At 42.8% G+C, this 14,911-nt stretch overlaps 1 protein-coding gene across 2 annotated transcripts in view; it reads left to right on the top strand.

Annotated features, from left to right (window-relative positions):
- LOC106568875 (dual specificity protein phosphatase CDC14AB) overlaps positions 1-14,911 on the top strand; it is a 49,765-nt gene that overhangs the window by 23,804 nt on the left and 11,050 nt on the right. The window contains exons 1-10 of one of the 2 annotated variants that reach the window (XM_014139644.3): positions 480-1,558; positions 2,057-2,147; positions 4,068-4,143; positions 4,358-4,450; positions 4,532-4,611; positions 5,682-5,748; positions 6,724-6,874; positions 7,268-7,498; positions 8,193-8,331; positions 9,879-10,044. In XM_014139644.3, coding sequence (XP_013995119.1) covers positions 1,513-1,558; positions 2,057-2,147; positions 4,068-4,143; positions 4,358-4,450; positions 4,532-4,611; positions 5,682-5,748; positions 6,724-6,874; positions 7,268-7,498; positions 8,193-8,331; positions 9,879-10,044 — 1,140 coding nt within the window. In that variant the 5' untranslated portion in view covers positions 480-1,512. Of the gene's footprint in view, positions 1-479; positions 1,559-2,056; positions 2,148-4,067; positions 4,144-4,357; positions 4,451-4,531; positions 4,612-5,681; positions 5,749-6,723; positions 6,875-7,267; positions 7,499-8,192; positions 8,332-9,878; positions 10,045-14,911 lie in introns of those variants that run through there. The other variant, XM_045693985.2, reaches the window with a different exon arrangement.

The raw sequence follows: 14,911 nt of genomic DNA, 5'->3' as shown, positions 1-14,911 counted from the left end.
AGTGAAATGCTTACTTACGAGCCCTAACCAACAATGCAGTTTAAAAAAAAAATACAGATAAGAATAAGAGATAAAAGTCACAAGTAATTTAAGAGCAACAGTGAAATAACAATAGCGAAACAATATATGGGGGGGGGGGGGGGGGGTAACGATACAGAGTCAATGTGCGGGGGCACCGGTTAATTGAGGTAGTACTGTATGTACATGTAGGTAGAGTTATTTAAAGTGACTATGCATAGATGACAACAGAGAGTAGCAGTGGTGTGAGGGGGGGGGGGGGGGGGGGGGGGGGACTGCAAATAATCTGGGTAGCCATTTGACTAGATGTTCAGGAGTCTTATGGCTTAGGGGTAGAAGCTGTTTACAAGCCTCTTGGACCTAGACTTGGCGCTCCGGTATCGCTTGCCGTGCGGTAGCAGAGAGAACAGTCTATGACTAGGGTGGCTAGAGTCTTTGACAATTTTTAGGGCCTTCCTCTGACACCGCCTGGTATAGAGGTCCTGGACGGCAGGAAGCTTGGCCCCAGTACAATTAGTGTTGGGGGTTTTAAACACTTCAGTGGCACGTCCTGCCTTGGAGAGGTAGCAAGGCCTAATGGTAGTCAGGTGGGAAGATATAGTTGGTTAAAGGACTGCATCACATGCCACAGGGAATGCCAAGCACACACACCAAGATGAGTGTGCCATTTGTGTTGGTGGCTTGCACCTTACATCACTTCAATGTTAACCACACTGTAAAAGTGACTGTTTTACAGACTTACAGTTAGGTCTATGTACTTTTAATTCAGACATATCAAAACTAAAACTGACTGAAAAAAAGATTGTAAGATGACTATTATAAGACTTCAAGTGGAAACAACTGAAATATGACACACAAATCCACAAAGAACATTCTTGAATCCTTGTGCGTAAAAGACGTGACACTAATTGTACTAGGCTAGATGAGTAACCATCACTGCGCAGCCCAGACACTTAACAGGGGATTTACTTCTTAGGTCAGAGCCGCCTCCTATTAAATGCTGATTGGTCGGACTCAACTAAACCATAGCGACGTGCCCTGTGTTGAGGTTAGGCATATAGTTACTTTAGATGCGTCTCGGACGAACTGGATTTTTCAGCCAACTTCAATTGAAACTTTTTTGTTGAAGAACAAACTAAATTGTAATATAGAACATAATCCAATCTAAATTCTAGGGAAGAACTTGAAGCCGTGCTGACAAGTGAGGAGAGTTGTCCCAAGTTGGATATGGTCACATTTGTTCTTCTCTACATCCCTTTTGCCTGCGACATAGTTTTCGGGTGTGTCGAGAAGAAACATACGTTTTATTGACTCTTCATTAGTTCGTCAATATAAGATAATCAAGAGGAATATTTCGTATTGTGTGCTGTAGTTTAGTTCAAAATGGGGCGCGTATAAATAACTTATTTTGCACCAACAATTTGCGCCCTCCATCTCCAATTAATCTGTTGAAGGACCCTATATCATTTTGAGATTTTAACAACGACGAATGAAATGGCAGATGATTATGTACTACTTGGAGCGTCCGAGTTCATCAAAGGTAACAAAAATAAAAGTAGTTGCGCAACTTGGCTTGAATAACATCCACTTATTGCGCGAGAGTTCATGGACGTGTTGGTCAGGCACATCCTTAGATTGCTTTCGCCCACAAACGTTTAGAACGTGATTTAACAGCTGTTTAACTCATTTGAATGTGGAATAAATGCTTTTCATTCGTGTAGTTAGTTTCTATGAGCGTTGTTTGTTCAGTTTCTACTGACTTTAGTACTTTATTACTCTCCTAGAACGGAAATTTGATTGCACCAGCCAAAACATAGGCCTACATGGACTCACATTTGAATGATGATAACTTTAGATTTTGGGTGTTAATTAATGTTGTTTGATGTTTTGGAAGAAACAAAGAAGGCTAAATGGAAAGAGTTTAGAACCACTAATGTGGGTCATTGAGCATGGGAAATTAAATATTCTTCTTATTGTTGTTGTTGTTGTTGTTGTTGTCTCTTTGCCTTTGTTTTACATTGTCTTCATTCTCTTACAGACAGGTTGTATTTTGCAACCCTTAGAACCAAACCGAAAACTACAGCAAACACTCACTACTTCAGCACAGATGATGAATTTCTCTATGAGAAGTAAGTAGGCCTGTTGTATGGACTACCCTCTTCAATTCAAACCACAGGTTTTCAATGGGTTTCATGTCCAGAGACCGAGAAATACTGGATACATTTCATGATGTAGTTGACCTTAACAAGTTGTGTGTGTGTGGCCAATCAGCACTATTTTCATGTAATCTGACCAAAGCAGCCGTACCAATCCTATGCAGGGTTTACAGTGCATTCAGAAAGTATTCAGACCCCTTCACTTTTTCCACATTTTGTTACGTTACAGCCTTATTCTAAAATTGATTAAATAAAACATTTTCCTCATCAATCTACACACAATACCCCATAACGACAAAGCAAAAACAGTTTTTTTGAAATGCTAGCAAATGTATTAAAAATGGAAAAACTAGTATTACAAAAACTTGTATTCAGACCCTTTACTCAGTACTTTGTTGAAGCACCTTTGTCAGTGATTACAACCTCGAGTCTTCTTGGGTATGACGCAACAAGCTTGGCACACCTGCATTTTGGGAATTTCTACCATTCTTCTCTGCAGATCCTCTCAAGCTCTGTCAGGTTGGATGGGGAGCGTCGCTGCACCGCTATTTTCAGCTCTCTCCAGAGATGTTTGATTGGGTACAAGTCCGGGCTCTGGCTGGGCCACTCAAGGACATTGAGACTTGTCCTGAAGCCACTCTTCCGTTGTCTTGGCTGTGTGCATAGGGTCATGGTCCTGTTGGAAGGTGAACCTTTGCCCCAGTCTGAGGTCCAGAGCGCTCTGGAGCAAGTTTTCATCAAGGATCTCTCTGTACTTTGCTCCGTTCATCTTCCCTCAATCCTGACTAATCTCCCAGTCTCTGCCGCTGAAAATCATCCCCACAGCATAATGCTGCCAGCACCATGCTTCACCATAGGGATGATGCCAGGTTTCCTCCAGACATGACGCTTGGCATTCAGGCCAATCTTGTTTCCCATGGTCCGAGTCCTTTAGTGCCTTTTGGCAAACTCCAAGCGTGCTGTCATGTGCCTTTTACTGAGCAGTGGCTTCCGTCTGGCCACTCTACCATAAAGACCTGATTGGTGGAATGCAGCAGAGATTTTTGTCCTTCTGGAAGGTTCTGCCATCTCCACAAAGAAACTCTGGAGCTCTGTCAGAGTGACCATCGGGTTCTTGGTCACCTCCCTGATCAAGGCCCTTCTCCCCCGATTGCTGAGTTTGGCCAGGCAGCCAGCTCTAGGACAAGTCTTTGTGGTTCCTAACTTCATCCATTTAAGAATGATGGAGGCCACTGTTCTTGGGGACCTTCAGTGCTGCAGACATTTTTTGGTACCCCAAAAATGTGAGCGTACAATATAGATCAGCATTTAAATTATTTATTTTATACAGTAATCTTTGCTCACCTTTATCAAGTGTATCAAAAATTTCAGAGCCAACTGTTTATTATTAGAATGTTTTATTTTACCTTCATTTAACTAGGGAAGTCAGTTAAGAACAAATTCTTACCCTGGCCAAACCCTAGCCACGCTGGGCTAATTGTGCGCCGCCCTTTGGGACTCCCAATCACGGCCGGTTGTGATACAGTCCGGAATCGAACCAGGGTCTGTAGTGACGCTTCTAAGCACTGAGATGCAGTGCCTTAGACCGCTGTGCCACTTGGGAGTCACTCAGGACACTGTAGCTCACATAGATAAAACACGTGTTGACTCTGGATTTAGGCTAACCAATAATCAGTAGGCCTAGGCCTAATGGCAACCGGTTACCATGTGTAAAATTGGATTTTATAACCTGATTTCGAATAAAAAAAAGTGTATCGCATGTACCTTATTCTGTAATTGTTAATTTACAGTATTCAGGCCTACATAATATTACCTTCCTCCACTGAAGAGTAATAGTTATGCTATTACTTTAGATACATTATTTACATTTGCTCTCTTGGGCTTGTGTCTCAGCTTCTATGCTGACTTTGGACCCCTGAATCTGGGCATGCTGTACAGGTACTGCTGTAAACTGAACAAGAAGCTCAAGGTAAGACACAGATACATTACCATTACTACAAGGGGGTTTCCTCAATGTGCACTTTACTTTCTTTCCCCTTTTGATAACCCTTTCCATTAAGTTGCTCCTGTTACTGTGTCATTGCAATGTAATTTTCAACACAATCTTTCCTATAAAACCAAACATAGAAGCCGTTTAACAAACACCTCATGATTTGAAATGTTGACAGTCTGGTTTCTTTCAGTCCTTCACTCATTCCAGAAAGAGGGTGATTCACTACACCAGCTATGACCAGAGGAAGAGGGCCAATGCTGCAGTACTTATTGGTGCCTATTCTGTGAGTGTTCATCTTCTTGTCTTTTATGTAATTCTCGTAGCCTCTTATTGTCTCTAATGCACATGCACGCGTCTGTTTCAGGTGATCTATTTGAAGAGAAGCCCAGAGGAGGCCTACAGGACCCTCATCTCAGGAAACAATACCGCATATCTGCCTTTCAGGTAAATAAACAAAACACCTCTCCAGTTAACTATTCAGTTACTCTATCGCCCAATCTTAAATGTAGAGGTCGGTAGGCTGATGCTGTGTACATAACACCCTGCATGTATGGTTCATATACAAATACTGCCAAACTTCATGCCGAATGCCTTTATGCCTAACATTTGTCAATGATAATGTTGAAATAGTGTACTGCTGAAAAAAGGAGAATATTTGTTGTTTCTTTTCTATAACTGGTATCAATGTGCTCGCATTAGACTCCGATATGCCGCAAATCACAGTTTAGCCGGGCTGTGCCACTGACAGAAATGACTCTGGCACACACATAAATACTTGCAGTTGCGCACGCACGCACATACAGTTAGAAATGAGTTGAGGTGAGAATGTGGATGAATGATGCAAAATTCCTGCAGAACTTTCTAGATTCCTGATGACTCAATGCCACATTGTAACCCCATCATCCTGACATCACAGGATGACACAACACCATACCAAATTACACTGTCACCGTTTGGGTGTATGTTGAGTAAATATCGTTGGAAAAGCTTATGAGGTTAGCTGTTGAAGTGACAACCATTTCATGTTCAACAGGATGGTTGCAAATAGTGCTTTTGTCACAAGCGTTGTAGTGAACAGACCAAGGCGCAGCGTGTAGTGCTCATTCTTACTTTATTAAATGATGACACTTCAACAAAACAACCAAACGACAGCTGACAGTTCCGTAAGGTACTCAGACTATACGGAAAACAGGCTGCCTAAGTATGGCTTCCAATCAGAGACAATGAAAGACACCTGCCTCTGATTGGAAACCATACTCGGCCAAACATGGAAAACGAAACATAGAACTAGGAAACTAGAACGAATTCCCCTAGAAACAAACAAACCCCAAAACACACAAAACAACCCCCCTGCCACGCCCTGACCATTCTACTATGGCAAATGACCCCTTTTACTGGTCAGGACGTGACAGCTTTTCCATCAAGAATGTTAGGCCATTTCAACACACTGTGATGCATAGCCAACAGTAGTCTCTAAATGTGAAATTAACTCACCATTTGTTCTTCTCTTTTAGGGACGCTGCTCTCGGAGACTGCACATACAATTTGACCATCCTAGACTGTTTACAAGGAATACGCAAGGTAAAAATGCATTGTTTATTTTCAGTTGAGCCTTGGGTTGGTATTTACTATAAATAAGGATTTATTATTACTCTGTCCCTCTTGTCATGGGTATTTGGTGTCTTCCAATGCTTGATATTAGTTAGAACTGTCAGTAATAAGCATTAATAAACTATTTATAAGTAGTACATACTCTTAATAAATGAGTATTCCATCATGTATAAACAGTTATGGCATTTACAATGGTATAGCATTTAAAAATCTTATAACATATTACCCAGCCTTTTTATGAGTTTGAAAGGACCCATAGACAGGTTAAATGGCCTCAAGAATCCATTTTCTTTCTCAATTTCCCCGTCTCCCTCCCTCCCTCCCTCTCTCTCTGTCTTGTTCGCAGTGTTAATCTTTTAGTCCAATTATGCTCACAGGGAGAGAAACATGGTTAGCATGTATCAACATGGAGGAAGGGTTACATCATGGGTTCACTACAGAATGTTCCGTTCAGATAGAAATATAGTATCTAGAATGGACATGATTCTGAACTATGTAGAATATGGACTCATCTTAGTTCTCTGCGAAACATTTCTATCTGAGCATTTCAAAATGTTGCTCGCCTGAATAAATGTGCTGGTGTGCGGTGCTCACCCTAGCCTTTTAGTCTGGGACTCAATTCTTCACACGCAACCTGGTGTGTGGACTCTATATCCAGTTAATGGATTGGTTAACCAACCAATCAAGTGCCAGTGAGATGTGAAGACCAGAAGGGTTGTGCAATGGAGTGCATAATCAATAATTGAAAAAGAGAAGATGAGGAAGAGCGTCAATTTCTCCTGGCCCCAGTTTGACACAGGTCCTTGTGACTCCAAGGATATGTCTATAGTAATGACTGTACAGTGTATGTAAGTGGCTCCTAAGTACTGATCTTCTTGTGAACAACAATTAATGTCAGGTTTGATTTAATACCACCCTGTGTGCTTTTTGTTTTTACATCCGTAGGCCCTGCAATATGGATTCTTCAACTTTGAGACATTTGATGTGGAAGAGTATGAGCATTACGAGCGGGTGGAGAATGGAGACATGAACTGGATTATTCCTGGGAAGATGTTGGCCTTTAGTGGACCTCACCCAAGAAGCAAGATAGAGAATGGTGAGTTTTCCTCAGTGTCTATACATGTTTTTCATGGTTTATGGTTTTAAGAGACAATTACAGCGCTTGTCATGTCACAGGAAATGGAATGGCAGTTGATAGTACCTACATTTATTTTGCCTTTATTTAACTAGGCAAGTCAGTTAAGAACAAAGTCTTATTTTCAATGACGGCCTAGGAACAGTGGGTTAACTGCTTTGTTCAGGGGCAGAACGACAGATTTTCTACCTTGTCAGCTCGGGGATTCGATCTTGCAACCTTTCAGTTACTAGTCCAACGCTCTAACCACTAGGTTACCTGCCAACCCAAATGACTGTCCTTCATCAACCTCCACTATAATGGCACTGACCCCAACCCTGTCCCCCCCCCCTCCCTCCCTCCTCCTCCTCCCAGGATACCCTCTCCATGCTCCAGAGGCCTACTTCCCGTATTTCCAGGAGCATCATGTAACCGCCGTGGTGCGGCTCAACAGGAAGATCTACGACGGACGGCGGTTCACTGACGGCGGCTTCGAGCACCACGACCTGTTCTTCGTGGATGGAACCACGCCCAGTGACCTCATCACACGACGCTTCCTCCACGTGTGTGAGAGCACTGAGGGTGCTGTGGCTGTCCACTGCAAGGGTGAGAGGCTGTGTGTGTGTATTAAGGACTTCATAAAGCCATCATGTACGTCATACTTAACTCTGCTGTCTGTTCAGTAGCAAATAAGATCATTATTCAGTGTTGGACTCTAGCATGCAGTGATACAGAGACTCATCACTAGAGGGCAGCAATAGGCTGATTTATCAACAGTAGGCTTACTCCTTCTCTCTCACCATTACTCTCTATGTCAAGGCTCAGGAGAAGATCCAGATGCAGACTGTTTCGAAGTAACAAAGGTTTATTACAGAAACAGGGGGGCAGGCAGACGACAGGTCAAGGGCAGGCAGAGGTCAGTAGTCCAGAGCAGAGTCCAAAAGGTACAGAACGGCAGGCAGGCTCAGGGTCAGGGCAGACAGAGGTCAGTAATCCAGGGTGGTGTGACAAGGTACAGAACGACAGGCATGGTCAGGGCAGGAAGAATGGTCAAAACCGTGAATGCTAGAAAACAGGACCTAGAGACAGGCAGGAGCACGGGACAAATGCTGGTAGGCTTGACAAAACAAAACAAACTGGCAACAGACAAACAGAGAACACAGGTATACGTACACTGAGGATAATGGGGAAGATGGCCGACACCTGGATGGTGGTGGAAACAAGCACAAAGACAGGTGTGACACTCATAAAGAACTGTCTTTTCTCTTCACTCTCACTCTTCCCCTCTGTCCATTCACAGCGGGTCTGGGTCGTACAGGGACTCTGATAGGTTGTTACCTGATGAAGCACTATCGTTTCACAGCGGCTGACGCCATCGCCTGGATCAGGATCTGCAGGCCTGGATCCATCATCGGACCTCAGCAGGACTTTCTAGAGGAGTAAGGAATAAACCCCAATATTTCACACTAAGACCCAGTGAAAGATACAGTGCATTCAGATCCCTTGACTTTTTCCAAATTTTGTTATTTTACAGCCTTATTCTAAAATGGATAACTTTTTTTTTTCTTCCTCTCATCAATCTACACACAATACCCCATAATGACAAAGCAAAAATGGACATATCACATTTACAAAAGTATTCAGACCCGTTACTCAGTACTTTGTTGAAGCACCTTTAGCAGCAATTACAGCCTTGAGTCTTCTTGGGTATGACGCTACAAGCTTGCACAACTGTATTTGGGGAGTTTCTCCCATTCTTCTCCAGATCCTCTCAAGCTCTGTCAGGTTGGATGGGGAGCGTCGCTGCACAGCTATTTTCAGGTCTCCAGAGATGTTTGATCGGGTTCAAGTCTAGGCCACTCCAGGACATTCAGAGACTTGTCCCGTAGCCACTCCTGCGTAGTCTTGGCTGTGTGCTTAGGGTCGTTGTCCTGTTGGAACGTGATCCTTCGCCACAGTCTGAGGTCCTGAGCACTCTGGAGAAAGTTTTCATCAAGGATCTCTGTGCTTTGCTACGTTCATCTTTCACTCGATCCTGACTAGTCTCCCAGTCCCTGCCGCCGAAAAACATTCCCACAGCATAATGCTGCCACCACCATACTTCACCGTAGGGATTGTGCCAGGTTTCCTCCAGATGTGACACTTGGCATTCAGGCCAAAGAGTTTAATCTTGGTTTCAACAGACCAGAGAATCTTGTTTCTCATGGTCTGAGAGTCCTTTAGGTCCCTTTTGCCAAACTCAAGCGGGCTGTCATGTGCCTTTTACTGAGGAGTGGCTTCCGTCTGGCCACTCTACCATAAATGCCTGATTGGTGGAGTGCTGCAGAGACGGTTGTCCTTCTGGAGGGTTCTCCCATCTCCACAGAGGAACTCTGTCAGAGTGACCATCAGGTTCTTGGTCACCTCCCTGACCAAGGCCCTTTTCCCATGATTGCTCAGTTTGGCCAGGCGGCCAGCTCTAGCAAGAGTCTTGGTGGTTCCAAACTTCTATTTAAGAATGATGGAGACCTTCAATGCTGATGGGGACCTTCAATGCTGTAGACATTTCTTGGTACCCTTCCCCAGATATGTGCCTCGACACAATCCTGTCTCGGAGCTCTACGGACAATTCCTTCAACCTCATGGCTTGACATGCACTGTCAACTGTGGGACCTTATATAGACAGGCGCGTGCCTTTCCAAATCATGTCCAATCAATTGAATTTACCACAGGTGGACTCCAATCAGGTTGTAGAAACATCTCAAGGATGATCAATGAAACAGGATGCACCTGAGCTCGAGTCTCATAGCAAAGGTTCTGAATACTTATGTAAATAAGGTATTTCTAAAAACCAATTTCCGCTTTGTCGTTATGGGGTATTGTGTGTAGATTGAGGAGGAAAACAATTAATTTAATCAATTTTAGCATAAAATCTGCCTCTTATATCTGTGGAAGTTTAGTACAGTAGAATATTTTTCTCCTCCTGACTCCTTATCTCTCTCTTTAGTAAGCAGCACAGTATGTGGGTGCAGGGTGACATGCACCGCACCAAACAGAAGCAGCAGCAGCGTCGCCAGCGGCCAAAGCTGGACCAGGAAGTGACTTGCCTCGTCTCCAGCATGGACGACCTGTCAATCAACACCATTCTTTATAAGTCCTTCAGCCTGGATGAGGTGAGTGACTTTGGCAGTAGTTCTTTGTATGCAGGGTTGGGTAGGTTACTTTGTAAATGTAATCCGTTAGTTACCTGTCCAAAATTGTAATCAGTAATGTAAATTTGGGATTACCCAAACTCAGTAACGTGATCTGATTACTTTCTCTTTAAGAGCATTTCCGTTATGCATCTTGTCCTGGAGGCAACTCTGCAGAGTGGTCACTAGGTGGCATACAGTAGCCACAAAGTTATACAATCTGATTTTAAACCTTAACCCTAACATTAACCACACTGCTAACCCCTAGTGCCTAACCCTAACCTTAATTTAAGACCAAATTGTATTTTTGGTTTTCATACATTTTTACAATATAGACAATCTGTGTTCTGCAGCTGGCCCATCTAGTGGAAATGTCTCAGTTCTGCCTCAAGGACAAGACTCATCCCAATAAACATCAACCTGCTTAAGAGGCATTAGAAGAAGACATAACTCAATATTACCAATTGAACAGCATCCATTGCAGGATAAATCAGAGTTTACATAGCTGGTAATAAATGGATGTTGGGTTTGACATGTAGGCTTCTTCTAACCCATTGCTTTCTTTTTGCTTGTGAAAAATGTATGCCATATGCTATAGAGGCCTATTGTTTACGTTTTTGTTGGTGACACTGATATCTTGATAATTTGCAGCTGTTTGAGTCTATCAAAAGTGTGCGAGTTTGAGCATTTGTCCGTCAGGCCTATGTATTTTTTATTTTTATTTTTTATCAGCATTTGATTGAGCAATAAAATACCCACTCGTGGTCTTATTAAATTAAACTTGTTTTTGACAGTACAGAGCACAATACCACAGGGGAGTTTAGAAGGGAGGAACTCCCTCAAACTTTTATTCCATAAACTGGGATCTGCACTATGCAGCTGTTGCAAGTGCACATTTTATACTGGCTGTCCACTGGGTCATATTAATTACGCCGATTCTGTTACAAAACGGGAAGGGACCTACCTGAATTTTCTGATAGAAACTCTTATTTTGCTCTGTTTGGTTCTTAAACGGTAAACAGATTTCTTGCTGAATACACCCCTGGTCACAAAAACAATGATTAATAATCAGCTTAAAATTCTTCTTTTCAACTATTATTGGGTTAAAATACACATATACATTTGTGAACTGCCATCCACATTCACAATCCGTAAAGCACAAATAGCTAAATGAGAGAGCAGCAGTGTGATTCACATCAATGCCCTACGTACACTGAACAGAAATACAAACACAACATGTAAAGTGTTGGTCCCATGTTTCATGAGCTGAAATAAAAGATCCCAGACATTTTGCATATGCACAAACAGCTTATTTCTCAAAAATGTTGTGTACAAATTTGTTTACATCCCTGTTAGTGAGAATTTATCCTTTACCAAGGTAATCCATTGACCTGGCAGGTGTGGCATATCAAGAATCTGATTAAACAGCATGATCATTACACATGTGCACGGGACAATAAAAGGCCACTCGAAATTGTACAGTTTTGTCACAACACAATGTCTCAAGTTTTGAGGGAGCGTACAATTGTCATTCAGACTGCAGGAATGTCCAACAGAGCTGTTGCCAGATAATTTAATGTTCATCATAATGCACTTGATGTTTCAGCATAATGCACTGCGCCATGTCGCAAGGATCTGTTTGTTCAGTGATGTTAAGATGAGGGAGGATGTTTTTTTTGGTTTTTTTTACGACCATGACCTTATTTAAATTACAACATATTGGATGATATCAGGTATGACGGGGAGACCGAGATGCAGACTATGTCGAATAAACAATAGTTTAATATTCCAACAGGAGCAGGCAATAGACAGGTCAAGGCAGGCAGGGGTCAGAAAACCAGAGGTCGGGCAACAGTACCGGATGGCAGGCAGGCTCAGGGTCTGGGTAAGGCAGAGGTCGGTAATCCATAGGGGGGCAGCGGTACAGGTCGGCAGGCAGGCTCAGGGTCAGGCAGAGTGGTCAGGCATGCGGGCTCAGAGAGTCAGGACAGGCAAGGGTCAAAACCGGGAGGGCAAGAAAAGAGAGACTAGAAAAAGCAGGTGAGACAAAACGCTGGTTGACTGGAACAAACAAGACGAACTTGCAACAGACCAACAGAGAACACAGGTATAAATACACAGGGGATAATGGGGAAGATGTGCCACACCTGGAGGGAGGTGGAAACAATCACAAAGTCAGGTGAAACAGATCAGGATGTGACAGATGACTTCATATTCCATTCACCCAGTTCAATGTAACAGCAATAGGTTTAGGCTACTACATGATACTCAAATTTTCCCTATACCCATCATGAGGTTGCTACAACCAAGCCTATGAATGAAAGTTTACAATGTACAGTTGAAGTCGGAAGTTTACATACACCTTAGCCAAATACATTTAAACTCAGTTTCACAATTCCTGACATTTAGCCCTAGTAAAAATTCACTGTCTTAGGTCAGTTAGGATCACCACTTTATTTTAAGAATGTGAAATATCAGAATAATAGTAGAGTGATTTATTTCAGATTTTATTTCTTTCATCACATTCCCAGTGGGTCAGAAGTTTACATACACTCAATTAGTATTTGGTAGCATTGCCTTTCAATTGTTGAACTTGGGTCAAATGCTTCAGTTAGCCTTCCACAAGCTTCCCACAAAAATTTTTGGCCCATTCCTCCTGACAGAGCTGGTGTAACTGAGTCAGGTTTGTAGGCCTCCTTGCTCGCACACGCTTTTTCAGTTCTGCCCACAAATGTTCTATAGGATTGAGGTCAGGGCTTTGTGATGGCCACTCCAATACCTTGACTTTGTTGTCCTTAAGCCGTTTTGCCACAACTTCAGAAGCATGCTTGGGGTCATTGTCCATTTGGAAGACCCTTTGCATCCAAGCTTTTACTTCCTGACTGATGTCTTGAGATGTTGCATCAATATATCCACAACTTTCCTCCCTCATGATGCCATCTATTTTGTGAAGAGCAAAACACCCCCACACCATGATGCTGCCACCCCCGTGCTTCACGGTTGGATGGTGTTTTTCGGCTTGAAAGCCCCCCCTTTTCCTCTAAACATAACGATGGTCATTATGGCCAGACAGTTCTATTTTTGTTTCATCAGACCAGAGGACATTTCTCCAAAAACTACGATCTTTGTCCCCATGTGCAGTTGCAAACTGTAGTCTGGCTTTTTTATGGCGGTTTTGGAGCAGTGACTTCTTCCTTGCTGAAATAGGACTCGTTTTACTGTGGATATAGATACTTTGCACCTGTTTCCTCCAGCATCTTCACAAGGTCCTTTGCTGTTGTTCTAGGATTGATTTGCACTATTCACACCAAAGTACGTTCATCTCTAGGAGACAGAACGCATCTCCTTCTTGAGTGGTATGACGGCTGCGTGGTCCCATGGTGTTTATACTTGCGTACTATTGTTTGTACAGATGAACGTGGTACCTTCAGGCGTTTGTAAATTGCTCCCAAGGATGAACCAGACTTGTGGAGGTCTACAATCTTTTTTCTGAGGTCTTGGCTGATTTCTTTTGATTTCCCCATGATGTCAAGCAAAGAGGCACAGAATTTGAAGGTAGGACTTGAAATACATCCACAGGTACAACTCCAATTGACTCAAATGATGTAATTTAGCCTATCAGAAGCTTCTAAAGCAATGACATTTTCTGGAATTTTCCAAGCTGTTTAAAAGGCACAGTCAATTTAGTGTATGTTAACTTCTGACCCACTGGAATTGTGATACAGTGAATTACAAGTTAAATAATCTGTCTGTAAACAATTGTTGGAAAAATGACTTGTGTCATGCACAAAGTAGATGTCCTAACTGACTTGCCAAAACTATAGTTTGTTAACAAGAAATTTGTGGAGTGGTTGAAAAACGAGTTTTAATTACTCCAACCTACAGTGGGGGGAAAAAGTATTTGATCCCCTGCTGATTTTGTACGTTTTCCCACTGACAAAGAAATGATCAGTCTATAATTTTAATGGTAGGTTTATTTGAACAGTGAGAGACAGAATAACAACAACAAAAAATCCAGAAAAACACATGTCAATAATGTTATAAAATGATTTACATTTTAATGAGGGAAATAAGTATTTGACCCCTCTGCAAAACATGACTTAGTACTTGGTGGCAAAACCCTTGTTGGCAATCAGAGGTCAGACATTTCTTGTAGTTGGCCACCAGGTTTGCACACATCTCAGGAGGGATTTTGTCCCACTCCTCTTTGCAGATCTTCTCCAAGTCATTAAGGTTTCGAGGCTGACGTTTGGCAACTCGAACCTTCAGCTCCCTCCACAGATTTTCTATGGGATTAAGGTCTGGAGACTGGCTAGGCCACTCCAGGACCTTAATGTGCTTCTTCTTGAGCTACTCCTTTGTTGCCTTGGCCGTGCGTTTTGGGTCATTGTCATGCTGGAATAACCATCCACGACCCATTTTCAATGCCCTGGCTGAGGGAAGGAGGTTCTCACCCAAGATTTGACAGTACATGGCCCCGTCAAATGATGCAGTGAAGTTGTCCTGTCCCCTTAGCAGAAAAACACCCCCAAAGCATAATGTTTCCACCTCCATGTTTGACGGTGAAGATGGTGTTCTTGGGGTCATATGCAGCATTCCTCCTCCTCCAAACACGGCGAGTTGAGTTGATGCCAAAGAGCTCCATTTTGGTCTCATCTGACCACAACACTTTCACCAGTTGTCCTCTGAATCATTCAGATGTTCATTGGCAAACTTCAGACGGGCATGTATATGTATTCTTGAGCAGGGGGACCTTGCGGGCGCTGCAGGATTTCAGTCCTTCACGACGTAGTGTGTTACCAATTGTTTTCTTGGTGACAATGGTCCCAGCTGCCTTGAGATCATTGAC

The sequence above is a fragment of the Salmo salar genome, chromosome 14 (assembly GCF_965601325.2).
Source record: "Salmo salar chromosome 14, fSalSal1, whole genome shotgun sequence".
Taxonomy (NCBI): domain Eukaryota; kingdom Metazoa; phylum Chordata; class Actinopteri; order Salmoniformes; family Salmonidae; genus Salmo; species Salmo salar.
This window is presented reverse-complemented; position numbering and strand designations above follow the sequence as displayed.